The 27,819-nt window shown below is 40.4% G+C and overlaps 3 protein-coding genes across 5 annotated transcripts in view; 1 reads left to right on the forward strand and 2 right to left on the reverse strand.

Annotated features, from left to right (window-relative positions):
- LOC115262165 (protein HIRA homolog) overlaps nucleotides 1-280 on the reverse strand; it is a 150,884-nt gene extending 150,604 nt beyond the window's left edge. For both annotated transcript variants that reach the window (XM_029864394.2, XM_029864395.2), the window contains exon 1: nucleotides 22-280. In XM_029864394.2, the coding sequence (XP_029720254.2) occupies nucleotides 22-58 (37 nt within the window). In that variant the 5' untranslated portion in view covers nucleotides 59-280. The remainder of the gene's footprint in view (nucleotides 1-21) is intronic.
- Nucleotides 281-684: 404 nt separating this feature from the next.
- Nucleotides 685-15,530, forward strand: LOC109404622 (V-type proton ATPase subunit H). 2 transcript variants are annotated; one of them, XM_029864458.2, is made up of 7 exons: nucleotides 733-935; nucleotides 1,185-1,672; nucleotides 12,811-13,107; nucleotides 13,872-14,006; nucleotides 14,071-14,633; nucleotides 14,694-14,807; nucleotides 14,874-15,530. In XM_029864458.2, the coding sequence occupies exons 1-7, from the start codon at nucleotides 887-889 to the stop codon at nucleotides 14,950-14,952; spliced, it is 1,725 nt and encodes a 574-aa protein (XP_029720318.2). In that variant the 5' UTR covers nucleotides 733-886; the 3' UTR covers nucleotides 14,953-15,530. The 2 variants fall into 2 exon arrangements, with proteins under 2 accessions (XP_029720319.1, XP_029720318.2); XM_029864459.2 differs by lacking the exon at nucleotides 12,811-13,107 and having other exon boundaries at nucleotides 685-935.
- Nucleotides 15,531-16,821: 1,291 nt separating this feature from the next.
- On the reverse strand, nucleotides 16,822-27,442 carry LOC134285957 (uncharacterized). Its single transcript, XM_062847515.1, has 3 exons — nucleotides 26,221-27,442; nucleotides 22,552-26,066; nucleotides 16,822-16,845 (listed from the first exon to the last, which is right to left on the reverse strand). Exons 1-3 carry the CDS (start codon nucleotides 27,440-27,442, stop codon nucleotides 16,822-16,824), a joined length of 4,761 nt encoding a protein of 1,586 aa, XP_062703499.1.
- Nucleotides 27,443-27,819: the final 377 nt, after the last annotated feature.

The raw sequence follows: 27,819 nt of genomic DNA on the forward strand, positions 1-27,819 counted from the left end.
GGAACATTTTTCATTCATTACCATCGTGGTGAACCCAAGCAGGTTGCAAGATCTTCATGTTGTTTGGACAAACTTTTTGGATCACAAAAAAAAACTAACAAATCACACCGTTTTCAACATATTTTCTCTTCGCGGGTTTAGTTCACTACGCGATTTATATTTCCAACAGTTTTCAACTAATTTTACAACATTATTTCAACGAAATTTCATAAAAAATTGCGGAAAAATGTTTGCAATCAAAACGCACGCAAAACCTAAATTGGCACGCTAAAATAACTCGACACATTACGTTGCACGTGTGATAAACACTGCGGCATCGCAATGCGGGAGAGCTTCAAACCAAGCCTGTAAATACATTCATGTGTGAAAATTACACAACGTGTTTTGCAAAATGATGTAAAATCACTGTTGCAGAACTCAGTGTGGCCTGGTAAAAAAACATGTTGTGCTAGTTTGAGTAGCATTTACGATCTTCTTAGTAGACCGATTTGAGCGTGAGAAACCGAAATGCGCCATAAACATAGTTGGTGCTATCGGGCTCCATAACGCAAGCAGTGACGTTTTTGCGTTACTCTGCGTTATCCACGACGATTTTGCCCAAAATGCGCAGGGTGGAATTCACCCACGCCGTAATTTTTTTACTGTGCATCCCCAAACGTCCAAAATCCGTAACGCCCATATTCGTGTCACCTGTTCTGTTTTGACCGCTCGCTGTCCCGTTTACCCCAAGTCATATGACGTTCGACTGAGTAGGAATTTTCATTGGCTGACTGCTCGGAGCTCCTCGACTGTCTATCGGATCGAAAATTCGGAAAACCCATCGGAAAATCAGCCCATTTCAGTGCAATTTTCTGTTCCACCGTAAGCTCAACGACCACCGGGTGCCATGTCCGACGTTCAGGATCTGATGTCGTCCCTACCGGACGACAAAATCGGTAAGTTTTTTTTTCGGGGAAGGATGACGATGGCGCTTTGTTTTGTTTTCCCTGATACTGGGGGTGGAAAATCGATAATTCGATGGATATTTTCCGATTTATCGGGAGTTTTGATAAGGAGCTGGTCGCAAATCGAAGAAATTAATCCCACTATTAATGGACTGGTCAAATAACCACTTCTAAATTCGAGACAAAAATGTTATCTAAGAAATTGGCAATCACGTGACGTTTTTGTGTTTCTTCTTGCAGACATGATTGCAGCGACCAGCGTTCTGCAGCAGCAGGCGGGCGACATCCGCCAGAACAAGCCGAACTGGTCGTCCTACAAGCAGTCGCAGATGATCTCCCAGGAGGATTATGCCTGCGTCAGCAGCCTGGATAAGGACAAGAAATCGCAGGCCCAGTACCTGCAGGAGAATCCGGGTCAATGCGCCAAGACGTTCCTGAATCTGCTGTCGCACGTCTCCAAGGATCAGACGATCCAGTACATCTTGGTGATGATTGACGACCTGCTGCAGGAGGACCGAACCCGGGTGCAGCTGTTCCACGACTTTGCCAACAAGCGCAAGGAGAGCGTGTGGGCTCCGTTCCTGAATCTGCTGAACCGCCAGGACGGGTTCATCGTGAACATGGCCTCGCGCGTCGTCGGCAAGTTGGCCTGCTGGGGCCAGGAGCTGATGCCCAAGTCCGATCTGCACTTCTATCTGCAGTGGCTGAAGGATCAGCTGACCGTTGCTGTGAGTATTGTTTTGGTTGACGATTGAATTGCCTGTTTGCTTTTCGGCTTGTTCCGGCTTTGGAATGGCTAGAGGAAGAAGTTGATCGATGGACGATTTAACGTTCCTAAAACTGTTTGAACTTTTGAACGTTTTTACTACACGTAGAAAACTGTTTACGCTGTGATGAGTGTGATGTTCTTGTTAATGCCCTTCCAATCGTGTCGAACTAACCGCTTCAGAATGAATTGAGAATACCTAACAGTTGCTTTCAACCAGTTTACCGTCTAAGAGAAGTATGAGTAGTAGAAAAACTTTGTATTATAACAACTACCATATATCTGGTTGTCTTGATAAATCTAGCATAAACACAGTTTTTCTCGATCATTGATTTGCAATCAGTTTGAATATAGCATTTCTAACAAAGTTAGAAGACCATATCTATAACCTTTATAAAAGATAATTTATGAAGTCTACCTAAAGATGGTTTTGTTTGAAAACTTCATGAAACCCAGCACTGAAAAAATGATGTTTTTAAACACTGCAATATATTTCCAGGAATTCTAGATTTAAGCCAATGGCTGAAAGTCTCTTAAATAAAGACAAATCAATCAATCAATTCTAGATTCAAGAATTCCTTAATGGACTGCTGTATCAACAGTTTTCCAAAAAAATCTTCAAATAACTTGGCAAAACACTGCTCAATGCTTGCAAGAGTTCCGAATTCTTGAGAATTCTTCTATGTCTCTATGAAATCGGTTTTATCTCTGTGGCAAGGTATGCAATCGCAAAGTATTTTTAGAAAAACAATTAAAGTTAAAAAACACAAACTCTTTTAATACTATTTATTGCGCATTTAGTTCACCACTGGACTGCGCACTCATTCTTCATAAGTTAATTAGAGTTCGCAATTGCATCAAATCTAGTTGATGTCTTCGTTGCACTATTTCTTTGATTTATGCTGAATAAGTGCTCTGAAGACACCGAGTTGATTTGTTGCAATCGCGCACTTTTATTTACGTTTTCGCACTCTCGAAAACTTGTGCGATAGTTCAATGGTGAACTAATTGCGCTATATTTATAACAAAAAACAATCTAATTAGTTTGAAAATTTACTACCTAACGGATTATTCTTAAACATCTTTAAATAGGCTGAGTTAGGAAAATGAGGACTTATCCTTATTTTTTGCTTAGATCGTTGACACAACCCACGCGCAAGACAAAAGTTCATCAGAGTTTCTCTCAGTGTGCACATATTTTCTTCGGCCTCAGCCACGGCGGTCAAAACAACGCTCGTCCGAAGAGTGGTACTTCTCCGGAAGAAAATATGTCAATCTTCCAGAAATTTCTTAAGAGATTTCTCCAGGAATTTGTTCAGAAAATCCTCTAGATGTTCCGTCAGGAGATTTTACTGAAGTTAATTCAAGGATTTCTCTAGTACCTTTAGAGCTTTTTTTTTTCTCTGTTCGGGACATAACCACTGCGACCAATATTTTGATCTATTGTGGTATACCCCGTGTCCTTTGTATAGTGCATGTCGACCTTTAGAGCTTACTGGAAAAACTTGTTAATTGGAAGGCACGAAATGTTCCTAATGGACAAATTGAGAGATCAAATTTGTGAAAAAAAATCGAGTTCTGGTGGGATTTGAACCCACAACTCCATATTCGCTAGACCGGCGCTTTAACCAACAAAGCTACAATACAGGTAATGATTCTGCGGAATAGAAAGCCAAACTGACTGTGAAGTCACACCATGAAGAACACTCCTTTTTCACAAACCCATCTCTCTTTCGGCTTAGATGCCAATCCACAAGACACTCGCGTTTGTGCCCACTAACTACAGTGAGAGCGAATTGTTTTTATGAAGCCGAGACTTACTCTCGCAGTCTGAGCTTCCTCATTAAATTTCTTTTCGGATTTCAGGAATTTCCTTCAAAAGCTCCGTCGGGAGTTTTTCCTGAAGTTAATTCACAAATTTCCTCAGAAAGTTATGATATTTACTTCCAGGAATTTCATCAGGGTTTGGTTCAGAAAGTTCTTCAAAGATTCCTCCAGAAATTTAGTCAGTTAGTTTCCTTAAAACATTCCTCTAGAAGTTCGTTTTTTTTTCTGGCGCTAGTTTCAGGATTTCTCTAGAAGTTCCTTCAGAGATTCCTCCAGGAATTTCTTTTTAAATTCCTTCAGGAGTTCCGTAAATGATTCATCCAGGAATTTATTCATGATTTCCTCCGGGATTTTTTTCTAGGATTCCTCTAAGATTTTTTGCAGCTGTTCTTCCAGAAGTTTATCCAGAAATTCCTCCAGGATTTCTTTCAGGGATTCGTCCAGGATTCTTTCTAGGAATACCTTAAGAGATTTCTTAAGGTATTCTTTGAGAATTTTCTCTTGTAGAAACATCTTCAAGGAATTTTTTCTATAATTCCCTGATGGATTTCGTCTGGAGTTCCTTGAAGGATTTCTCCAGGAACTTCTTCAGATATTTCTCCTGGGACTCTTTCAGGGAATTCTCCTAGAACTCTCTGTGGGATTTCTCCCGGAATTCCTTGATGGATTTCTTCATAAACTCCTGCAGTAGTTTCTCCACGTGACAACTAGAACAAACAAATTCAAATTTGTTGTCCACGACGCCATGATGAAAAATAGCTGAACATTACCGCCACGCGTTAGTTTGCTAGCTTGATCCCAAACCCCCGTGTGTTCATATAGGAGGAGGTTCGCGTCTGCGCTGATTTGACAGAAGGGTTCGCTCGCTTTGCTGGTCGACCGTTAAATTGAGGGGGAACAGTTTTGAAATACCACTGTCACGTCGGTTCGTCGGTGGTTTCTCCACAGATTCTCCGGGGATTCCTCTAAGAATTTCTTCTTGAAATTCTCAAGAAATTGCTACAGGGATTTTTCTGGAAATCTCTGATTATTTTCTCTTGAAATTTCTGGAGAGATTTCACCGGGAACTTCATCTCAAATTCCTTCAGGGAAATCTCCAAGCTCGCCTTCAGGGAGTTCTTCATAGGAACTCCCTTATGGATTTTTCCAGGATTTCCTTCATGAATTTCAAAAGGGAATCTTTTAGGGACTCCTCCTGGTACTTGTTCAGAGATTTCAGGAATTCCTGTCGAAATTTCTTTTAGAATTTTTTGTGGGGTCCCAGAAATTACCTGGGATATTTCTCCATAAACTACTTCTGGGATTGCTTCTGAAGTTCCAGTAGTTTCTGCATGGATTCTTCGGAGATTCCTCTAGTAACTCTTTCATGAACTCCTGTGTAAAAAATAGCTTATTCATAAAAAAAATCTTGAATGTCTTTTAAAAAAATCGTCATGGATGTTCCTGGAAAACTTTGAGGGATTTCTTCTGGCATTGCTGGATATATTCTTTCAGGAAGAATTTCTCTATAAACTCCTTCGGGAATGAACTCATCCAGCAATTCATTTAGGGATTTCTTCTTGAATTTTTTTTAACATGGAACATGAAAAAATCTAAAAAATATCAATAATTATTTCAAAAATGTATAAATGAATGGCCGTTGTGGAAGAATTTAAATCTAGAACAATAAACAGATCTGTAAAAATGTTGATATCCACTAATATTATTCATAACAGATTTGAAATTCTAGCGTAAAACAATGATAAAAGAGATTTATATACAGTTAAAAATGGGTTTCGCTTGTTTTCTCACAGCATTAAATCTCAGATTTAGTAGAAATGAATGCCAAAGTTCATATAGAAAGCACAAAAAGAATTTATAGATGAAATTTTCGAGAAGTTTTAAGTAAAATTTGAAGCACAATCTTCCCGATTGTGCTTTAGTTTTTGTGAAATCGGTAGATAATTTCTAGTACATCCCTGCGGCAAGCTTTGGAGAAGTTGATTTTCAATCATCATGAAGAATGAACACTTAAGAGAAGCTTGTTCTAGCGCGACTACTAGAAAAGGTTCTGGCGACCTCCCAAATAGTTTTGCACAAAACTCTAAAATTAAAGAGGAAAGTCCAAAAGAAATTCTTATTGAAAATGCTGAAGCGGGATATATTAGCGGGAATCAAATATAAGTTTCTGATGGAATTTCTGATTTAATTTCGCATAGAATTTTCTTTTAAATATCTTCAAAATCTTTATCGGAAAACCCGGACAAACTATACGGCCACCCGAATAGATTTTTACAATTCGTGGTATCGTGTATATTATAAGCTTTCTATTCAGTGAATGATAATCATACATGTTATCATCGCTCTATGATCAAATGATGAAATTTGTAAAAAATAGGATCGTTGGATACTTTTCATGTATGATTGTATAAATGATTATGATACACTCAATAATAAATCTACAATTCTGAATAATTGGATTTTCCCAAATTTATCGTATTTTTTATGCCAAGGTTGTGTTTGAAGGTAGAAACTGAAATCTGAATAATTAATTCATTAGAATCGATGCTCCGGGACGGCATGGGCACGTTGAGTGCATGTAAAAGTGGCAGAAAGTTCTCTTGACAAGACCCGTGATCTATCCGGTGATTAGATGGAAGGATGCTTCTTACCTCGCTTTTTACGCTGCTGTTATGCTGTGATTTGTAAATCATCGTTGTATGAAGTAAACACTCCTGTGTGTGTATCTTTAGTAGTAAGTACTCAGATAACTTACCTTACATGAAACGATAAAACTATGCGGAGACACGGAATCCGTGAGGCCTGAAACCATAGTTGCTTGTGGTTCATTTCCGTCTCTTCTATGGACGTCACAATCCAAGACGATCTCTAACAAAATTGCTTTCAAAACACCCGCGAGCACTATGTCGATTTAGTCCAATAAGGAAGCATCACGAGTGAAGAAACGGAGCCAGCTTAGCCAGCATTCAACAGTTCGAGTCCCGATATTGTAACAAAAAAATCGTCCAGCACCGAAAATAAACACAGCGGTTGACGTCACGAAGCTTGACAGCAGTTAAATCTGCAGGGGTGTAACTTTTTTAATGTCGGCAAAGCAGAGCTGTGAAATATTTCAGCCTTGTTTTTATTATTCAGTGTATCATAGAGTTAATGATAAACTAACTATAAATCGAATAATTTGAAGAAATTTTTGTTCGCGAAAATAGCCACTTTTGAATGGTAACGATACTTAACAACCCATTCGGTCTATCATTTAAACTCCGGAAACGATTCATGATATCATTGATATGATCCACAGTATCATTGATTTATAATTCATTTTATGATACCACGAATAATAAGGAAATGATTCACTGTACTATAACTGTATAATATTGTTTTATTCGGGCAATTTCTTCTGCAATTTTCTCAATGAATCTATTTATATTATCAGGAGTTTGCCTTGGATTCATCCTTATTTCTCAGTTATCAAATTTCTCAACTCAAGAAGTTCGGACTAAAATTCTTCAAAGAATTTGCTCTAAATTTTTACTTGATTTCTTCTAAAAAATGCTTCAATACTTGTAGTGTTTTCCAATTTGAGTGAGTCGTAAGCTGTCTAAATAAAATCAAACTCAAGAGTTCCAAAAATACTTTCCGATTTCGACAAAAAATCCTTCAATACTTACCAAAACTCTGTTGGAAAATCCTTCAAAATGATGATGATTAACCTGGGCTTGTTAGGGGAATATCTGTAAGTAAAAGAAAATCGCGTTAAGTACTGTTCCTTTGAATTCCACTAAGAATTTGCATCCTTTGACAGATACGTATTTCGACCTCAACTGTAAGGTCGTCTTCAGTGTCGAGTCAAGTACAAGACACTGAAGACGACCTTACAGTTGAGGTCGAAATACGTATCTGTCAAAGGATGCAAATTCTTAGTGGAATTCAAAGGAACAGTACTTAACGCGATTTTCTTTTACTTTCTTCAAAATGTTTTCATAAACTTGAGACAGAAAAAAAACAATTTCAGCAGGAACTTCAATTTATAGAGTTTTGTAGTTCCTCTAGAATTCAGTCGAAGGGTTTCTTCAGGATTTTCGGTAAGTTATCTTGAGGAATTGCACAAATAAAAATGACACAAGTAAGTTTTGGAGTAAAATTTAAAAAAATCATAACCAAATATTGTGAATTAATTTAAAATCATTGCCAATACTGTACAACAAATTTTGTGCTTAACATTCGCTTTTGTCGTTTATAGGCAGGAAATTAAATGTTTCGGTGTCTAATAAACCGAACTTTCGTGACGGTTCCCTTTTTTCTATCGCAAACTGATTACCTTGATCCATTACCCATTTACAGCCAACAGTTTCCCGACCATTTGATAAATGTTCTAATGGATTAAATTGAATTCTTCTTCTTCTTCATAGTTGCTTTTCAGTTTTCCGCATTGGGTAATGACGTCGCTTCATTGTAGAATCTAGGGAGGTAGTACTGTCTGGTCTCCAGTTAGCCTAGTGGTTAAGGCTATGGATTGCCAATCCGGAGACGGCGGGTTCGATTCCCGTTCCGGTCGGGAAAATTTTCTCGACTTCCTGGGCATAGTGTATCTTTGTACTTGCCTCACAATATACAAATTCATACAATGGCAGGCAAAGAAAGCCCTTCAATTAATAACTATGGAATTGCTCAAAGAAAACTAAGTTGAAGCGAGGCAGGCCAAGTCCCAGTGGGGACGTAGAGTCACAAAGAAGAAGAAGAAGAAGTACTGTCTATCAGTGGTAGCCATACCACCAAGTTCCGGACGCACATCGTCATCATCAAAGCCTTCGAAATACACTGGATTCACCGTCACGGACCTCTGAAATGTTTATAACCTGAAGACCTTTCAAACTTCTTTTTCATATTCTCCACATCCAAGATGTTTCGTAACTCTTTGGTCGAATTCATGTAATCCATCTCGATCGTCGGGTGGATTACCTTCCTCGACATTGACTGTAGCTTCACCGAATTCTAGCGAAATTATTAGTTGCCTTCTTTGGATGTGTTTGAAAGATATGCTCCTAACCTGCCTATTGGTGGCAGAGTTCCTCGCTGGAGCCACCAAATGTTGGTGTCAGCATAATCTTCCAATTTAGTGCATTTAACGCATACAAACTTTGCTTGTTAAGTCTGTTTATGATCCAGCTTTGCACAAGTTAAGGACAAACGTCTTAAAACCCCGCTTTAACAGTACATCAGAACTTCAGACGCACAAATCTCAAGAAGCAAGCTTCTAACAACAGCGAGTTTTATTATTCTGTTCTTGCTCACTTGTAATAAGCTCAAAATAAGAAGATCAGGTGCACTGGTTTTGTTTACGAAGAAATTTGTGCGCTCAAAATCGTGAGTAGGTGCCGAAGTCGGCCATTTGTGGTGGCCATTTTAGGATTCTAACAAGTCTGTCCCTAAGTGAAATCAATGGTCACACTCATTGATTGATTGATTTGTCTTTATTAGAGAGACTTTGGTCACACTCATCGCAACATACCATATCACACACTGTATCATCCTCATTACAAAGACAGCAATGTCCGTTCTTGTTCAATACGAAGCTTATAGACATGTATGCTGATTGCTCTAGAATTTCCTTTAGTTTACTTAAATATCGTTGCACAAAAAGTCGCCGTCCAAGACTGTCTGCGCAGTGCTATATCTCGAATCACCAAAACTTTGTGAATGCCAGTTCACTAGTTCTTCAAGATTTTTCCAGAAATTCCGCCAAGAAATCTTCCAGTATTCCCTCCAGGAATTGCTACAGGCATTCCTCCAGGACTTACACTTTTTTAGTGATTTTTCCAGGGATTTCTTCAGACATTCGTTCGAGGATTTCTCCAGGAATTCTTCCAGAGATTTCTCTAGAAATCCCTCTGAGAATTTCTAAAGCGATTTTTTCAGAAATTTCTCCCAGAGCTCCACTAGAGATTCCCCCAGCAATTCATCCAGAAATTGTTGAAGGAATTTTTACAGAGATTCCTCCTAGAATTCCTTCAAGGATTCCGCCAGCAATTCCAGCCAGAAAATTCTCCAGGAATACCCTCAGGAATTTTTGAGGCATTCGCCCAGGGACTTCTTAACAAACTTCTTCTAGGATTCCCCCAGAGATTCCTTCAGGCATTCCTTCGAGGATTTATCCAAGAATTCCTCCAGAAACTCCGCTAGAAAGGATTTTCTCAAGGGATTTTTTCAGAAATTGAAAAATAATAGAATAGAAATCTCCCAGAATTTCTCAAGAAATTCATCCAGTAATTCTTCCGAGAAATTCTCTTAGAGATTCCTCCTGAAATTCCCAAAGAAATACCTCTAGTAATTCCTCTAAGTATTCTTCCTGGATTTTATCCAGGAATTTCTCCAGGAATAACCCCAGTTATTTCATCAGGAACTCCCCCAGGAATTTCTCTAGGAATTGCTCCTTGACATCTTTCAGAAATTATGTCAGCAGTTCCTCTAGGTATTTCTGCAGGAATTTCTCCCGAGATTCCATCAGAAATTGCTTGAGGGATTCCTCCAGAGATTTCTCCATGAATAATCTCTTCAGAAAATTCTTTGAAGATTCCTTCAGGAAATCCTCCAGAAGTTTCTCCAAAGATTCTTCCAGGAAATCCTCTAGGGATTTCTTCAGAAATTCTTCAAGAATATTCTCCAGGAATTCCTTCAGCATTTTTAAGGGATTCCTCCAGGTCAGGCCTGCTAAATATCAGTGTCAGTGCCTGTTTTCTGCCGAAAATGAATGACTGTGGCGGTTGTGTTCAGTTCCTCGATGTGAGAACTGTCAGAGTCCGAGAGCTCCATTCGTTAGCGGCCCCACAAGGTCAATTCCCAATCATCCACACACTACTCATGCTGACAGGACATTCGTCTCAAGCGGTTGCTTGTGAGAGTGAGTGCCCTATACGCTACCACGGGTGTAAACACACTTAACTACAGAAATATTAATGAAAATTTAGCCCTGTCAGCTCTCGCTTTCAGCACGCTGCGTGCGAGTGTGAGTACCTATTTCATTTCGCTCTCGTGTTACTGATCGGAAACCAACAATGACAGGAATTCCAAAACCGGAGAAAATGAAAAAAGCAAAATATCGCTATCATAAAGGCCTGTCGAAAAATTGCAGCACTGCTCCAGGTATTCCACAAGGGATTCCTCCAGGATTCCTTCAAGAATTCCTTCAAGAATTCCTTCGAGAATTTCTCCAGGAACTCCACCAGCAATTCCGCTAGACATTCCTCCAGGAATCTCTCAAGGGATTCTTTCAAAATAGAAAAATAACATAAATGGAAACAGAAATATGTCAGAATTCTTCTGGAGATTCCTCTAGATATTCATCCAGTAATTCTTTGAAGAATTCCTCTAGAGATTCCTCCAGAAATTTCCACAGGAATACCCCTAGGAACTCCTCCATTTATTTCTCCGGGATGTTATCTAAGAATTTTCCCAGGAACTTCTTCAGTAATACCTCTAGGAAATTATCCCAGAAATTTCTTCCGTAATTCCTTCCGGAATACTCCTGGCATCCTTCATGAATTATGCCAGCAATTCGTGCAGGAATTTCTCCTGGAAATCCTCTTGGGAGAGATTCTTTCAGGAAATTCTCCAGGAATACTTTGAGGAAATTTTCAGGGATTCCTCCTGACATTCCTCCAGAGATTCCTCCAGGAATTACTTCAGGGATTTCTCCACGAATTTTTCGAGGGATATTCCCAGAGATTGCACCAGGGAATCTTCCAGAAATTCCTCCAAGGGTTCTTTCAGCAAATCCTCCTGGAATTTCTCAAGGGTTTTTTTTTTCAAAAAATTCTCCCAGAATTCCTCTGAGGATTTCTCCGGAATTCTCCTAGGGATTGCTCCAAGAATTCACCCAAAAAATTGCTCAAGGAAATTCTCCAGGAATTCCTGCTGGGTCTAATCCAATAATTCCTCCAGGAATTACTAGGAAATTTATCTAGGATTTCCTCATTAGATCTCTTCAGAAATTTCACTAGGTATTCCTCCCATAATTCATCCAGGAATTCGTACAGGTTTATTTTCTGAAATTCTTACAGGAATGCCTTCTAGGATTCAAAAATTCAAAAATTTCTGGAGGAATTTTTCCAGCAAATTGTATTGGAAGATAAATAGACGCATATAGGAACCAGGAAATTCTAGGTTAATCGTCAAAAGAGTTCGTAATTTCCGAAAGAGTTCAGCAATGATTTCTGATGAATCATACCCCACCCATTTCAACTTGCCCCGGTGTACCTTATTGTACAAACTACAACAGGATTAAGAGTTAAATAAATCTTTTAGAATATAATGTTATTATATTGAATTTCATCGTGTTGCGTTTATTTATAAAAGCTTAGTAGGTACATAAGGGTGCTTGAACCACCCCCCCTCCCCCTGACCGAAAAGCTGGATACGCCCATGGACCCAGGGGGTCCTAAATATATAGGGGTTTAAATTATATTGGTTACCCTATTCAGTTACTGTTAATACTAACCTACTTTTGAGCATGTGAGGAGTGCCCTATTTGGCATGACATCATTTTTCCGCTTTAGCATTAAGGCGAAACTGGAAGCATTTCCTCACTTTTTGGTTTTTGATTTTTTATTAAATAACGAAGCAATATTTACAAAATCGGTTTTCGTGCACATGTAGAGTATGGATCAAGGTATCTTCTGATTTTTTTTTTTGTAGTGGAAAAGGTTTTTCGTTTTTGCAAAAACCATTTTTAAACAAAATTTCACAAAAAAATGGTTTCTGCAAAAATGGAAAACATTTTCCACCTCAAAAAAATTCAGAAGATACCTTGATCCATACATTACATGTGCACGAAAACCGGTTTTGAAAATATTGCTTCGTTATTTAATAAAAAATCAAAAACCGAAAAAATGAGAAAATGCTTCCAGTTTCGCCTTAATGATCATTTATCATAATAATATTCGTTTGGCATAAATTGAGAATAACTAATACCTTCTGCAAAACGGCATCACGCGAAATGTCCATTATTCTGAACAATGTTATCCAAATGGCATTATGCTAATTGAGATACTCTGAGCTTGAAAACGAATTTCAGAAGGCACTGAAAGCATGCTCCACAAATGCTTATCATCACAGTAATTAACAAGCCAGCTGTTTTCTGTAAAGAAAGCTTAAAGCAATTGTGGCCATGAATGGAAGTTTGCAAACCGCTGCTCTGGAATGCGTTGAAGAGTTTGTTTGACCGTTTGTAGTAGCACTAGTATAGATAATTCTGTGAAAAAAAATCTTTCCGAGTAGGCTCAAAGACTTTTGAAAGAACTCGAAGAAGCGGAAAGGAAACGTGCAGAGGAATCCGCGGCTGCCCATCATCACGGACACGGACATCACGCTCATCAGAGTGGTGCCAGCAGCAGCAATGGCGGTGGTGCTGCTGGTGGGGATGATCATCATCATCACCATCACCATTTTCTGCACTTCCACTTGCTGCACCACGAGCACCACAAACACATAGAGGAAAAGTACCGGGATATCTCGAGTGCCATAGATGAACCTCGCGAGTCGGTGGAAGGCGATGAACCGAACGTCTCCCTTACGGTAGTCCTTACGAACCCAAAACACCCAAAGAAATCACCCATTTGAAGACACCATCCAAGACCATCCTATAGCTGGTAGCTCCCGAGCCATCGCGACTCGCTCTGACTCATGTACAGATTTGGTCAAGATTGCAATGTGGAAATTTTGCCCATTTCGTCGTGGTCGTCTAACAACAATCTCTTTCCCTGGAACAGTGTCATGAATGCGCTCTAACTTTTTTCATAAGTGTAGTAAAAAACAGACACAACATTTCAGATATTTAAAAACAGGTCCAGTTTCCATTTTTTTTTCGTCTAAGATTATCTTTTGTTGAATTTATGTTGTATGCTACTCATTGAACTTTTCAGAAGTTTGAACTTCTCTGTCAACGAAATTTCTTGAGCCAATGATTTAAAAAATAGCATATAGAAATTAATGTTAATATATTTGTTTTTAACTCGAGCCTATTGAACTACAGTTGAATCAACAATATTGCAGAACCCTGGAAGAAAATTAGAAAACAGTATTAGAAACTCCACTAATAAAAATATCCTGGAACAGAGCATACATCAGTATGGAGTATAATACTCCAAAAGGAGAAAGAAATCATCAAATTAATTGTAGTTTTGTTGACTGTTGTGTCTGTTTGCCTCTAAATGTATAGTAATGCAAAAAGGCAATATCAATGTCGTATCACTGAAAAGCTTTCAGTTCATCTCACTTTATCAAACTCCTCACCAAACATAGCATAGATTTAATAAATGCGGTATTTTCTCGTTGTCCAGAACAATGAATACATTCAATCGGTAGCCCGCTGCCTGCAGATGATGCTGCGCGTTGATGAGTATCGTTTTGCGTTTGTTACCGTAGACGGAATTAGTACGTTGATCAGCATCTTGTCGTCCCGGGTGAACTTCCAGGTGAGTTCGAAATTTGAACGTGTTCCAAAAGACTATTTTTAAGTAATGCCTTACACCTGTGCAGGTTCAATACCAGCTGGTGTTCTGCCTGTGGGTTCTGACGTTCAACCCGTTGCTGGCTGAGAAAATGAACAAGTTCAACGTGATTCCCATTCTGGCCGACATCCTGAGCGACAGTGCCAAGGAGAAGGTCACCCGAATCATTTTGGCCGTGTTCCGCAACATGATCGAGAAGCCGGAAGATGCGCAGGTCGCCAAGGAGCACTGCATTGCCATGGTGCAGTGCAAGGTCATGAAGCAGCTGCAGATCCTGGAGCAGCGTCGTTTCGATGACGAGGACATCAGTGCCGATCTGGAGTTCCTCATCGAGAAGCTGCAGAACTCGGTCCATGATCTGAGCTCGTTCGATGAGTACGCCACGGAGATCAAGAGCGCCCGCTTGGAGTGGTCCCCGGTGCACAAATCGGCCAAGTTCTGGCGCGAGAATGCTCAGCGCTTGAACGAGAAGAACTACGAACTGCTCCGCATCCTGGTTCATTTGCTGGAGACATCCAAGGACCCCCTCGTTCTGTCCGTTGCTAGCTACGACATTGGAGAATACGTTCGTCACTACCCAAGAGGAAAGCAGTAAGTTAGCTATGCAGGTTTGTGAAGGCAGGATTTCATTGGTTTGACTTTCTCTTCCAGCGTCATTGAACAACTGGGTGGAAAACAGCTGGTCATGCAGCTGCTGGGCCATGACGACCCGAATGTCCGCTACGAAGCCCTGCTTGCCGTCCAGAAGCTGATGGTGCACAACTGGTAATTTCATTGCATGACTTGCAGTTATCAAACGTATAAATTCACGATTTCTTCTTTCAATTTCAGGGAATACCTCGGCAAGCAGCTGGAGAAGGAAAGCGAAAAGACTCCCCAATCTGGGGCAGCCATCAGTGGAAAGGCTTAGGAAGCTTCCTGTCGCCACTCTTTGTTAAATCTGTTTGTGAGTTTAGTTTTCTTGTTGACATTTTTAGATAAAATCCCACATCAATCGAAATGGTTGGAACACCGTTCAGCTAATGGCGTATGGAAGCATTACATTCCCTTTAGTTTCAGCCTTTTTTTTTCTTCTGTTCGTCTAATTCCAAAATGTACGATTGATTCGAACCTGAAAATCTTCCGTATATTTTGGGAAACCACACTTCGATTGTAAATATTCAAACAGCTAACTGATTAACACAATTCAAATTCATTTGTTTGGTATTCTCCTACAATCAAGAAGAGTGTTAGGTTAAGAAAAAAAATACAGCTGTAGCTGTTTATAAGAACTATGTATTTCTAAGAATGATGTATTATTGATCAAAATGATGTTTTAGTGATAAGCTTTGGTCTGGTGGAGTGTGTAGTTTTAAAAAACATCCGTAATGGCTAACTGGTATAGAAAACCAGCGAAATATAAACTACGCCCAACACTTACGCATATTCTATAAAATGATCGTGAGCAACAAACTGTATTAGCGTAATAAAGTACCGTTCTACGATAAATATTTTTCATTTTCAGTGAATCTTAAAAGAATTGTGAAAAAATCCAAACTAATGAAATATTTATCAAATCTCTAGTATCAATACTGCCGTGAATCGCATATCTGTTCCATTTGCTTTGGAAATCCAGCAAACATGGGACTAAATCACGGCAGAGTATGTTGGCTCTATAGAGGCACGATCTCCGCCATTTGCGCCTATCTCTATGTCAAACACTACGTAAAGTCTTGACTTCCAGGCATACTACAGTAAACCGATTCCTCGCAGCTCTGAATCAGAGCTTGAGAGAGTTATAAAATACAATTCAATTTGCATGAACGACTTCCAGAACTGCCAGCTTTGCTACTGATATCAATCCACCACTCCTACGCTGGCTATGGTCAATTCCGCATTCCGTACAAGGCCATCCCGTCTTAAAAACACTCGTTGGACTCTACCTCTATCTCACGTGCTACCTCTTAGCCTGCCATTCCGGATTCGATCCTCCACAACAATCACCGGATCGCCGATTTGAACGGGTCCTTGAACCGAGGCCAAAACCTGCCCATCAGTTGTTGAAGAATGGAATCGTAGGACTAGTTGACTAATCACCACCCTGGTTACTAAGAGTAAATAAAAAATAAATCAAGTTAAGTACTGTTTGAGAAGAGCGCGAGCGATTCCTTTATGGATGGTGTTTCGGATGGATCAGGATCAGCGTTTGCAGCGAAACCGGTGAGAAGCAAGAAGAACAAGTTTCAAGGAAAATGCTTCGTATGCGGCGAAATGGGACACAAGAAGTTCTCCTGTCCGAAGATGGAGAATCGACATGGTAAGGCTCAAGTCTTGATCCCTTTCCTGGTGGATAGACAAATTGCGCAAGTTCTCTATCTCAGGAAAAGAGAAAGGATCACAAGGCAGAATTATTTATCGAATGGATCCTTGACCCGGGAGCAAGTATAATGAAGATAATTTTCTAGAATAATGCGAGTACGAGGTGAGAAGCTAACTGCTACCAAAGAAGGAACGGTGAAACGAAAGGTTGTCGTAAACGGAAGTGGATTGACGTTGTCTCTGGGGAATGTGCTTTTCGTGAAAAATCTCAAGTTCAACATTCTGTCGTTAGCACGTTTGCTGAAGGCTGGCGTGCAGGTAGATTTCAAATCGGATCAAGAACGGAGAACCCATAGCTGTAGCAAAGCTACGTGTAAGTTTATTTTATCTGAATATTTATGAGCAGACTGAAGAGGTTCAGCAAGGGTTGCAAAACGTACTTAGTGAAGATCTGAAGCAATGACACAAACGGTTCGGACACTTAAGCTTCAAGAATGTTCAATGGCTGAAAACAGAACAAGATGTTTAATCGATTAATTTGGGGATGCCGTATAACTATTATTTAACGACTGTGAAAAGGCTGAAAAAGCGCCTTCTCAAGATGTTACACAGCTAGTGGTTGTATAGGAGCCGAGAAAAGAGCTTGGTGGCATAGAAGCTGCTCGCACAGCATATACATGTGGATTAAGTTCGCCAGATTCATTGGTGTAGGTCTCTGGTGTAGGGCTTGCATAGAAGTTTCCGTTCATATGTACAACACTGTAACTCAGCATCAAGCCGTATTGAGGACGCTTTGTTGACGTTTACATTCACAATAAATCTGGAGCTCGATTTGAATAGGTCGTATGTGTCGGAAACGCTGTCGAAATTCAATAAAACACAACACAGCACTTTTCATTCTTCAATTACGAATTTATTATTTTTTTCTTCACTTCACGACATACAACCATTCTTCATAACACCATTCCCAAAACTGCCTTCTTTTTTTCATTCAACCAACTCTGATCTCAACCAAATCTACTGTCTGTCTCTTTCTCTCCTTAGTACTTCATCCGTCGTTCCGTTTTGTTTCGTTCTCCTAACCCAACCAGCGCTACCAGTTCCAACGGGGATTTCGATAGCACGCTTTTGACTCGACGCAAGCGTTGGAGCAGGATTTCCGTATACATACATGTAAATAATATTCAAACTGATACACTGATAGAAATGATCGCGTTTCTTTTGAATAGAACCAATTATATTTTTTAATATAATATGCCTCACTTCTACAGTATGTGCTTTCGTCGATATAAAATTCGATCAGTTTATTTTAGCAATAGTAGAAATATGGATGATATTTCAATGGCTTTTAATGATAAAACCGAAAGCCTGTTTTGTAAGGAATCGTTTGTATGTATTAATTTTGTTTAATTTAAACCGTTTTCGCTATAAGAAGCGAATCCAACTGATCGAATTTTATATCGACGAAAGCACATACGACCTATTCTAATCGAGCTCCAGAAATGTTAGTTGGGTACTTGATAACGATCGTGATTGATTAGATGTGAAGGAAGAAGATGATGATATTTATCGATACTGAACAGTGTAGTTTATCGCCGACTTCACCCATTTTGCTGTTGTCTACCTGATGAAGCGAACATGTGATGTCAAATCTTCAACTACTTCAAGGTCTATAAAGGAGCGGAGCTGGTGTGATGGTTAGAACACTTGACTATCACGCAGAGGACCTGGGATCGAATCCCACTCCCGACAAACTCGCAAAATGTGAGTTCTTCCTTCGGAAGGGAAGTAAAGCGTGGCACAGTGGCGGGCCTCCATACAAAAGTCGGACAAAACCTCAAATGTTATCCGAAATTGCTAAAATTCACAGGTTATGATGATTTTAGTTCCCTAAATCTATTTCTGATATAGGACTTTTCATATATTTTGGTTTTACTATATTAGGGTGGTTCAAAATTTTGAAATCTGCTGATTATGAAAAGCATGTAAAAATAATCGATAATAAGCTATCATGATGTGCTTTCTGAACGTAGATTTTGATTAACCTTTTAATTTGAGGGTTCTTAAATCATGTATTGGTATTGAAATAAACTATAATTGTGTATTTGTTGCTGTTAGGGTAGACCAAAATCTACAAAACTACATAAATCATTAGAAAAAATCGTTTACCTACGTTTTTTTTTCCAATGGATCAATTCAGATACACACCAATGTTGGCTGACAAAACGTGATCTATTCTCAGGGACTGCCTATAGACCACATGACATTTTACGGTGGGTACACGGAGGTGTGTCAATTCAATCGTTATGGGGTCGGATAGTCTAATATAGTGAACTGCGTAAAATTTGAACTGCTTTTTATCAATCTCGTTTCAACAACTTCATATATGCTCTTCCGAGTTTGGGTTGTAAGGTACAACGATCTGTGCTATTACTTGTCGAAGCAACCGAAACTACCCCATCTATAATGAATACACAATTCATATCCGCAATATTGAAGGGAGTTTTTGATAAACGATCATCAGAGATCGGTAATCATATTGATGAACAGTAGAGTTCCAGCAAATATTTTCAAAATCTTTATCACTCTGTGTGTTCAGTAGAAATGCGTTTACCGAAACCGCATGAATAACATACAATAAAACTTCAAGTTTAAAAAACCAATATAAGGGGTTTCACTAGAGAGCGTAAAATGTTCGTTTCATAAAATTGCGATTTAAATATTCAAAGATTGCCTTGTTGATCGCAACGTTTACGCAGAAAAATATTTAACGTAGCGTTTTACGCCGTTTAGTGAATTCCTTTTATATTTTATAGATGGTTGTTGCTTTGAACTGTAGCGATGTGCGCGTAGAAAAGAAACGCGAAGATGTCGACGAATTCGTGTCACTGTATATTGAATCTTCGATAGAAGTTCATAAAGAGATTGCTTCCAAGGTTGTTGGGCAATTCTAACGATTAAGATGAATCGAAGAAACGACCAGTTTAAGAAAATCAATGAGCAATGGTTCGTAGTTATTTTTACATGTTTTTCACGGTTGTTTTTGTCTTTCTTTTATTTTGAAGGTTAATATTTAGTTGTATCTGGTGAAGCAACATGTAGGTAGTGTCTAAGTGAATAAAGGCTACTTAGTCATCACTCCTTTCCTGTCCAGCTTACTGTTTTTAACTGGAGCACCCACCTTCTTGTGTTTTTCTGTCAAAAAATAAAATAATATTAAAATAATAATATTTAAAAACGTTAAAGCTGTGGCAATTACATTATCAGACCCCCCCTCCCCCTCCTCCTATGACCATCTGACTTGGTGAAAATTTCTTACAATAATGAAAATTACACTAAACTGTTAGTATTCTGAAGTAAAATTAAGCTATGTTAAGATTAAATTTAAACTTCAAACAATATCACTTCCTCCACAACCATGCGGCTCCATTGTGACCTGATAGAAAAAAAAAAAAAAATTCGCGCTTAGCGCAAAAATGCGCAAACAGTGACATATATAGCCAAAAATTAGACAAAATTGCACGTCAGATCCGGGATACGGCGTCGTTTTCTGATGTTTCCTAAACAAGTACTGGATCTCTGTAATACGAAGTTTTTCTCCAAAATTTCTTAAAAGTCATTATGTTTGCATATTGTAAAAACATACAAAATTTGTGATTGAATCCGAAACAATCCCTGAAATGTTATGGTTATCCATACCCAAAAACATAAAAAATATTATCACACTATTCAAGTCTTCCTAACTTTTACAACGAACTCATGAAGGAAGCTCATAAAATAAAGACAATAAATACTAATATTGTAGCACATAAAACTTCAACTTTGCAAAAATCCACAAGACTCAATTTTCGACCAAATGACTTGAAAATTTGGGGTTTTCTTAGTTGAAGTATCTATGATGGAAGAAAAATATTAGAAAAATAAAATATTGAAGTCGATTTTTGAGGTTTTGTCCGGCTTCCGGCCACTGTGCGTGGGTCCCGAGATAAACTAGCCTAGGGCTAAACATCTCGTTAATACAGATAAAAAAAGGTCTATAAAGGGACGGCAAAGTTTGGATAGCAAATTGCAAACCTGAGAGTAGTATTGTCGTCGCGGTTGAAACCCGAAGTTTCTTCACACCCGACAATCGAATTTTCTCAAAATCCATACGTGAAACCTAACGTCGGACGTAGTGCGCTGGACAGCGGACCTGGCCCTCTATCCAGCGCACTGTGCCCGACGTACGTCCGACACACGGTTTAAGAGAAAAAACGATTTTCGCGTGTCAAAAATTCCGATTTTCAACTGCACGAACAATAAAATTGTCGAGCCTGGAAATGGTACACCAACTTATGAATCTGACGACGAGTACGTGCCTGCTGATCAAGAAACCAGTGTCAGCGCTCCCACAACAATCAAATAGGGACAGCTGAGAGGAGATTGTTTCGAAGTCCAGTGGTCGGGAGCACAAGACTCAGGTAGGTGTGCTTATTTCTAATAATATCAGCCCTCTCTGCTGCTGAACAATTCTGGCAGCCGCGACCTATCGATATCTAAAGATCCCAGTACACAGTGTCAAAGGTCTGGGACCATTTGGGCAGCGGGACCTATTTTGGGCACTTGCTGCTGAAACTCAGTCCATTTCAAACCGATTGACTTGATTTTTGGGACACGATCAGATACGTAGAGTATCTAACCATGTTCCAAAATTCAAGTCAATCTATCGTATCTATCATTGCATTATCCACTTTGATCTCTAGTCCCTTATACTATGAGTAGAAAAAGACCGATATAGGTAAATCCAACGGAAGCTAACGATCCCTCCGCATCTGGTGGCAGGAATGAGAACCCTATGAAAAACGTGACTCCACCAAAATTCCACATGGCGCAGCATAGGCAAAGTGCACTTTTTTCACATTTTCATATCGAATTCCGCATCGTAGAGAAACAAACGAGCACATTTTGGAGAGAAAATTTAATTCTCTTTCAGATGCGCTTAGATCCGGTAGGTACTTACGAACAATTTATGTGATTAATTTGAGGAGCTCTTGCTATGCCTCTGAAGGGCGATCTTCCGGATTTTTTGTTAGCTGGCCAATCCGGTATCTGTCGGCGTGGGCAACAAGAATAATGAGTAAAATTTGACGACAAAAAATTGACTTTTTATGTAAACAAACGATTTTCTCCTTGTCTCACCAAGCGCCTCTACAATTGGGGGTAATCTGCATTAGCCTATAGCCACAAAATCATCAAGAGTTATTCGCCTCCAAACGTCATTACCCCACCGCACAATCGCTAGCGTAGAACGATCGACGCGCCACCATTTTTCGAATGTTGGAGAGCACAGGTACCTTTTTCGCGGTGTTGCTCCACCGTAAACAACACCGCGAAAAAGGTACCTACACCCTCCACTATTCGAAAGATGGTGGCGCGTCGATCGTTGCAGTTTATCGTTTGACAGTCAATTAATAGAATACGGTCGATAAATCAGAATATGACAAATGGTTTAAGACCCTATTGTCCAAAAAGAAACCAATGCTCATCTTGTTTGACTCGATCGAATTTTCATTAGTGTCAAACAGATGTTCGATATTTAGTTCATTCTTTGTCAAATATATTTTTTTACCTAACAAATATATTTTGATCCTGCGTACCTACTTAACGCCTGAGTTACACCAAATAGACGTTAAAACGGCGTTCCTCAATCGCGTTCTTCAGGAAAAGAAAGAACGCGTTCTAGACGGGATAAAAGGTCAGCCAATCGAGATGTGCTTGTTGAAGAAATCCCTCTATGGTCTTAAAAAATTCGCCGCTGGAATGGTCGATTCAATGAAGTTCTCCAGATGGGTTTCGTTCGCTCTCGGTACGACTATAGGTGAATCCGAATGGTCCCCCATTGTAGAGGCGCTGAGTGAGTTAGAGAGAAAATCGTTTGTTTACATAAAAAATCCACTTTTTTGTCTTCTTCTTCTTCTTCTCTTCTGGTTTGTTTGGACCGGTGACAGTGACCATACGTCCAGCTGCTTCTTTTACGTCGATTTGACAGCCCACCCCTATGACTGCGGTTGCAGTGTTTCGGTCTCAGTAGGCGGGATAGCCGATTAGCTCATCAGGCCTATCAGCTGTTGCCTTGGTGCGGTTTGTTTTGATCGGAAAGTATTCGTTTACAGTTTGGAACTAGTTTCGACTCATTTTATATTTTTAATTGAGTTTTCCTCAGAAAACTTACAACATCTCGAAGGATATTAACATCCTTCGCTTCGAATAGCTGTTTAGAGTTTTGGTATTTACCATCATAGTCATATTGTTTTCTTATTTGCGAGTATCGTTTGCAGTGAAGTACAAGATGTTCCGCGGTCTCCATCTCGTTGCAGAAATCGCAGATCGGACTGTCTTTCAGCTTCATTTTATGCAGCCAGTATTTGCTGTAGTCGTGCCCGGTGATCAGTCTGTTCAGAGTTCTTGTTTCGACGTTGTTCAAAGGCAAGTTGTAGTACCAAGGCTTCTCTTTAAATTCGGGTTGAATTTCTGCAAACTTTCGTCCTTTTTCGTTGGCGTAATCCTTATACCAGTTGTTCACCTTTTCCTGTTTGATTTTCATCAATCGTAGATATGCGTCCTTCAGTAAAACTGGATGTTCGAAGAGTTCTCCATGCTGTGCTCCGTGTTTGGCCAACTCATCAGCCAGATCGTTACCTTTGATGTCGATGTGACTTGGAATCCATTGGATATCGACGTTCCATTCCTGGCAAGTCCGGATGATTTCATCTGCTATTTCGCTTCTTTCCGAGTGTCGCTGGCTGTGGTCCAACAGCATACAGGACGACAGCGAATCCGTGAAAATTACTGCATCCCTCGCCTGGTGCGCTCTGACCTCGTCTGCTGCTACTTTTATTGCTAACAGTTCGGCCGTCATGATCGATGTTTGGTGCTCCAATCTCAGCGAAATCCTACGGTTGCTGAACTCCAAGAAGATTCCTATTCCACAAGTTCCATCCAAGTTTGATGCATCTGTGTAAATTTTACACCTGGTCTTGTATTTCCCATTGAGAAGTCCTAACACCATTTGTTTCATCACCCTCGGGTTCGTATTTTGCTTTTTGAACACGGCTCCTACGCTCATATTGATGGTGACCTCTGCTGATGCCGGATCGACCACCACCGTCCGGACAGGGCTGATAGTGTTGAAGATGTTGCGATGTTCCAAGTACTGCTTTTCCTGGTAAGTCAGCTTCTCACTGTCTCCTTCGTAGTCTTCAATCTCTTGCAACTGCTCATAGATCGGATTTCTGTATGCAACGTTTTTTGCAAGTTCTTTGCACGCTATATACTCGCTACGTATGTCCCACGGCTCCTGACTTGCTACTGCTAGCAGCGAGTTCAGTGGTGTAGTTTTACTGCATCCAGTGACTTTTCGCAAGCACGCATTTAAGGCGGTTTGTATTGTCTTTCTGTTCGTCGTTGATGTATTGTTGACTGTTGATGACCCGTACTCCACACAGCTTCTCACCAGGGCGTTGTACAGCAAGATCATCGTCTGTGGGTGACCCCCGCTACGAATGCTAGATATCACTTTCAGCATCTTCAATCGTTCCTGTATTTTCTCCTTCATAATCCGTATGTGGCCTCCAAACCCCAAAAATCTATCTATGTACAGTCCCAGGTACCTGTGACTGTTAACCTTTTCTATCACAGTATTGTCGACTTTTATGTTTAGCGGCTGAGTTCCTCCATGGAACAGGATAATCTTCGTTTTGTTTGGATTGATTTCTAGGTTCAGGTCCTTCGCTTTACTAGTAAAGTTGGTCAAGTGGATTTGCATTTTTTGGTTTAATGCTTCGATGGATTTCGCCCTAACTATTAGAGCGAAATCATCCGCAAACTGAACCAAGATTGTGTCCTCATCGTATATTGTGTGTAGTTTTGTCGTGTACACGTTAAAAAGAGAGGGCGACATCACATCGCCCTGTGGAAGTCCGTTGCTTACTATCCTCGTCAACGTTTTTTCTCCTACCTTCATTGCGATTTTCCTGTTTTTCAAAAAGGACGTAACCCATATTATAACTTCTGACGGAAATAGTAGTTCTTGCATGGTCTCCTCCAAGGTGTCCGTTTTTACGGCATTGTAGGCGTTTGTTAAATCGATGAAAGTCACCGCCGTGATAAACCCGGCTCGTTTATTCTGTTTAATGGCATTTACCACGTAGTTGAGACAAGTCGACGTTGAAACGTTTCTTCTGAACCCAAAAGACAGTTCGGGTAAAATACATCTTTCTTGTAGATGGTTCTGGATCTTCTCCAACACGGCTGTGTTTGTGATTTTGGTAATTGTAGGGATCAAGGCTATTGGCCTTTTTCCCTGTACGGTGCTCTGATCACGTCCCGGCTTGGGAATCGCTACGATTTTGATTTCCTTCAGGTGGTATGTTAAAGTACCTGATACGAACATACGGTTTATATGTTCTATTATGACGTCTCTAACCTCTGGTTTTATTTGCTTGAGCATTCCGTACGTGATCATATCTCCGGAAGGTGCCGACTTCGAATTTTTTGATGCCAGAATCTTGCTCCACTTGTCTGCATCCATCAAATTGTAGCGGCAGACAGGTCCGTAGGATATTGGTACCTCGATATCTACATCGTTTTGTCCAACGTGCACGTCCAAAAACTCCTCTCCTAGGCGTTCATCCTCCTGTATCGGATTGTTGACTCTTCTTTTGTTTCTTTTTCCTGATATCCTTGCAATTTTGCTCCACAGGATCTTCGAGCTTGTTTGCGGGTCCACGCTTTCAGCAAGCTCTTCAATCTGCTTCTTGATACCCTCGTTCTTCAGTCTGGTGAATGTTGCAGAACACTTCTTAACCTCTATAGCATTTTCAATAGTACTGCAATTACGAAACCGTTTCACAGCTTCCATTTTTTCCTTCCATGCCACTTCCACTCTATCGCTCCACCAAGCTTTGGGCGTGTGCCTGCTTACTTTCTTGTTGCTGTCTACACACTGCTTCACCTTGTTTTTGAAGTCATCCAAGCTTTGAATATCATCTGCATTCCAGCTTGCAACCTCTTTGGCTATCCTCTGATGGTTTACGAAGATTGGTCTAGGGTCTTTATCAGACGTGATCAAACTGGCTTCGATCAACAGATGTTCGCTTCTCCCAACGGATTTCGGAATAGTTTTCCAATCAGTTTGCGAATACAGCCCTGCCGAACATATGGTCAAGTCGATTGCTGTTGCTTGTTTCGTGGTGTCTATAGGGATGAACGTTTTCGATCCGTCGTTCATCACAATGAGATTTGATGCATTGATGGCGTCCATCAGAATTGTCCCCTTCCTGTCGCAATAGTTGTTGCCCCACGAATAGTGGTGGCAATTAAAGTCACCAGCTATGATGATCCTGTTGAATCTTTCCAGTTGAGCGATGATCGAATTCAGTTCCGCCTCAAAAACGTTAGATGGAACCGATGGTGCAACATACACTCCGACGATGACGACATCTAGTCTCAGCACTTTGACGGCTACTATTTGAATCTGGTCCGACTGCACCGTGACGCTTATCTGCTGGTAGTTGTATTTCATCTGGACGTACACGCCAACTCCTCCATAACCATCTGGTCGTGCTGTTAGTATCTGATAACCGCTGATCCTATACGCTCGGCTTGCCTCCTCTCCTGGACGAGTCCAAGTCTCCGAGAACACTCCGACGTCGTAGTTTACATCATTCAATACTCGCAATAATTCATCTTTGTTTTTTTGCAGACTCTGAACATTAGCTTGTACTAATCGCATTTATTTTTATTTATGACTATCTACATTTTGCTATTCTTAACTAAATGTTTAATTTTTGTTTAAACTTACATTGCTATTCCAGTTCCAAACTAAAAGGGTTAACCTTACCTTCTCCGATCATGTTCGTAACAAACCTTGAGAAATCCTCCTGGTTTGATGCACCCGCCACGCTCGTTGATGGGGTGGGCTGTAGGTCATTCATTCCGTCATTCCTCTCTTGTTGCTGCTTCGCTGCTTGCCGTAGCTGGTTCTTCCACTTTTCCGCCTCCGTGACCTTGTACTTGTTGAACAAGGCAACTCCATTCGTTTCGCATTCTCCATCGGTTTTCTTCTTTTTCTCCTGCATTACCACTACTTGATCCGCAATGTTGACCGACGTTTCTGTCACTCCCGTGCGTTTCCGTGGTCTGGGTGGTGGCGCGAACCGCGCCTTGTACTTTCCTGCTGTCATTGATGCGAAAGATTCGGCTGGGGTGGGCTCCTGTGCTCTGTCAACCAATGCTTCGTAATAATTTCGGGTTTGTATGGGAAACTGCTCCACAGCTTCAATCGCCGTTAGGCTTGTTCGTGCCATAATCGCCTGTACATTGTTTTGTCTGGTTCTTTCCGGGCAGTTGAAATCCGTTGTTTTGTGCGCCGTTCGACAGTACAAACACCGCTGTGGTTGCCTGCACTCGTTGTATTCCTCTTGTCTGTCGTGTGCCCTTGAGCAGTTCTCGCATCTGCGTTTGCTTTTGCAATTCGCTGTCAGATGATTGTACCGAAGACAATTCTGACACAAGACGGTTTTCCTGTAGAACGCTCTAACGCCAACCGAACAGCAGAAAATTCTGACATGCTCGGGTAGTTTGGCTGCTCTGAACGTTACGCTCAATCGCATCGTTGGTTCCTTTTTTCCGTTAACGTGTCGGTTCATACGGTAGACTGCCATTACTGGGTACTCACATTCCAGCTCGTCCATGATTTCCTCAGCAGAAATATCCAATGGAACACCGGCAATAACACCAGTGACAGAGACCAAATGTCGTGGTATGTATGCTCGGTAGTTTTTGTCCTTGAGATGTTCATCCGTTGTCAGCCTGTTTGCGATTTGGTAATTGTTGAAGTATACCATCAACTTATTACGTCCAACCTGCTTCATTTCGGTTACGTGGGTTTTGTACAATGGCATCTTTCGCAGTGTACATGCCAGCGACAACTTGTTGATTTTCACTCTTCCATCCTGTGTGTCGATTAACTCAACTATGACACGAAACGGACCCTGATCTCCGTGCTCGTATTGGTAGTTGACCTTCTTCTGACCGTTGTTTGCTCCCGTGTGCGTGTTCATTGTCGCGTCTGTTCGGACGCCATTTGCATTTTCGCCTTGAGTATCCATAGCTGTGTAGTGTGCCGTTGCAATTTCGTTTTCTTTTTGTTCCGCAGTCGCCATTTTTATTTTCTTCCTAGCACTACTCTGCTCGACACTTTGCACGCCATTTTGTTTTCTTCTGACGACCTCCTTTCCACAACTTTCCACAAAATTAGCGTCCTGTCGCACTTTTATGTAACTTTTCACTAGTCTAATATTACACTTCTATTTCAATTAAACTTAGCTCAAAGAAATTTAACGAATTTCGATATTAAAACGCTTTGTAATATTGATCACACTCCGAAATTATTTGGAAGCTCTCTCCACTAAAAACGCGTGTGGTAACTCCGACGCCT

The sequence above is a fragment of the Aedes albopictus genome, chromosome 2 (assembly GCF_035046485.1).
Source record: "Aedes albopictus strain Foshan chromosome 2, AalbF5, whole genome shotgun sequence".
Lineage (NCBI taxonomy): Eukaryota > Metazoa > Arthropoda > Insecta > Diptera > Culicidae > Aedes > Aedes albopictus.

Coding starts and splice junctions, on each gene's coding strand:
- LOC109404622 (XM_029864458.2), top strand. CDS start 887: ATGTCCGACGTTCAGGATCTGATGTCGTCCCTACCGGACGACAAAATC. Junction 936..1,184: donor CCTACCGGACGACAAAATCG/GTAAGTTTTTTT, acceptor TTCTTCTTGCAG/ACATGATTGCAGCGACCAGC. Junction 14,007..14,070: donor CGTCCCGGGTGAACTTCCAG/GTGAGTTCGAAA, acceptor ACACCTGTGCAG/GTTCAATACCAGCTGGTGTT.
- LOC134285957 (XM_062847515.1), bottom strand. CDS start 27,442: ATGAACACGCACACGGGAGCAAACAACGGTCAGAAGAAGGTCAACTAC. Junction 26,067..26,220: donor TACGAACATGATCGGAGAAG/GTAAGGTTAACC, acceptor AAAAAAACAAAG/ATGAATTATTGCGAGTATTG. Junction 16,846..22,551: donor TTAATATCCTTCGAGATGTT/GTAAGTTTTCTG, acceptor TTCTGTTTTCAG/CCATTGAACATTCTTGAAGC.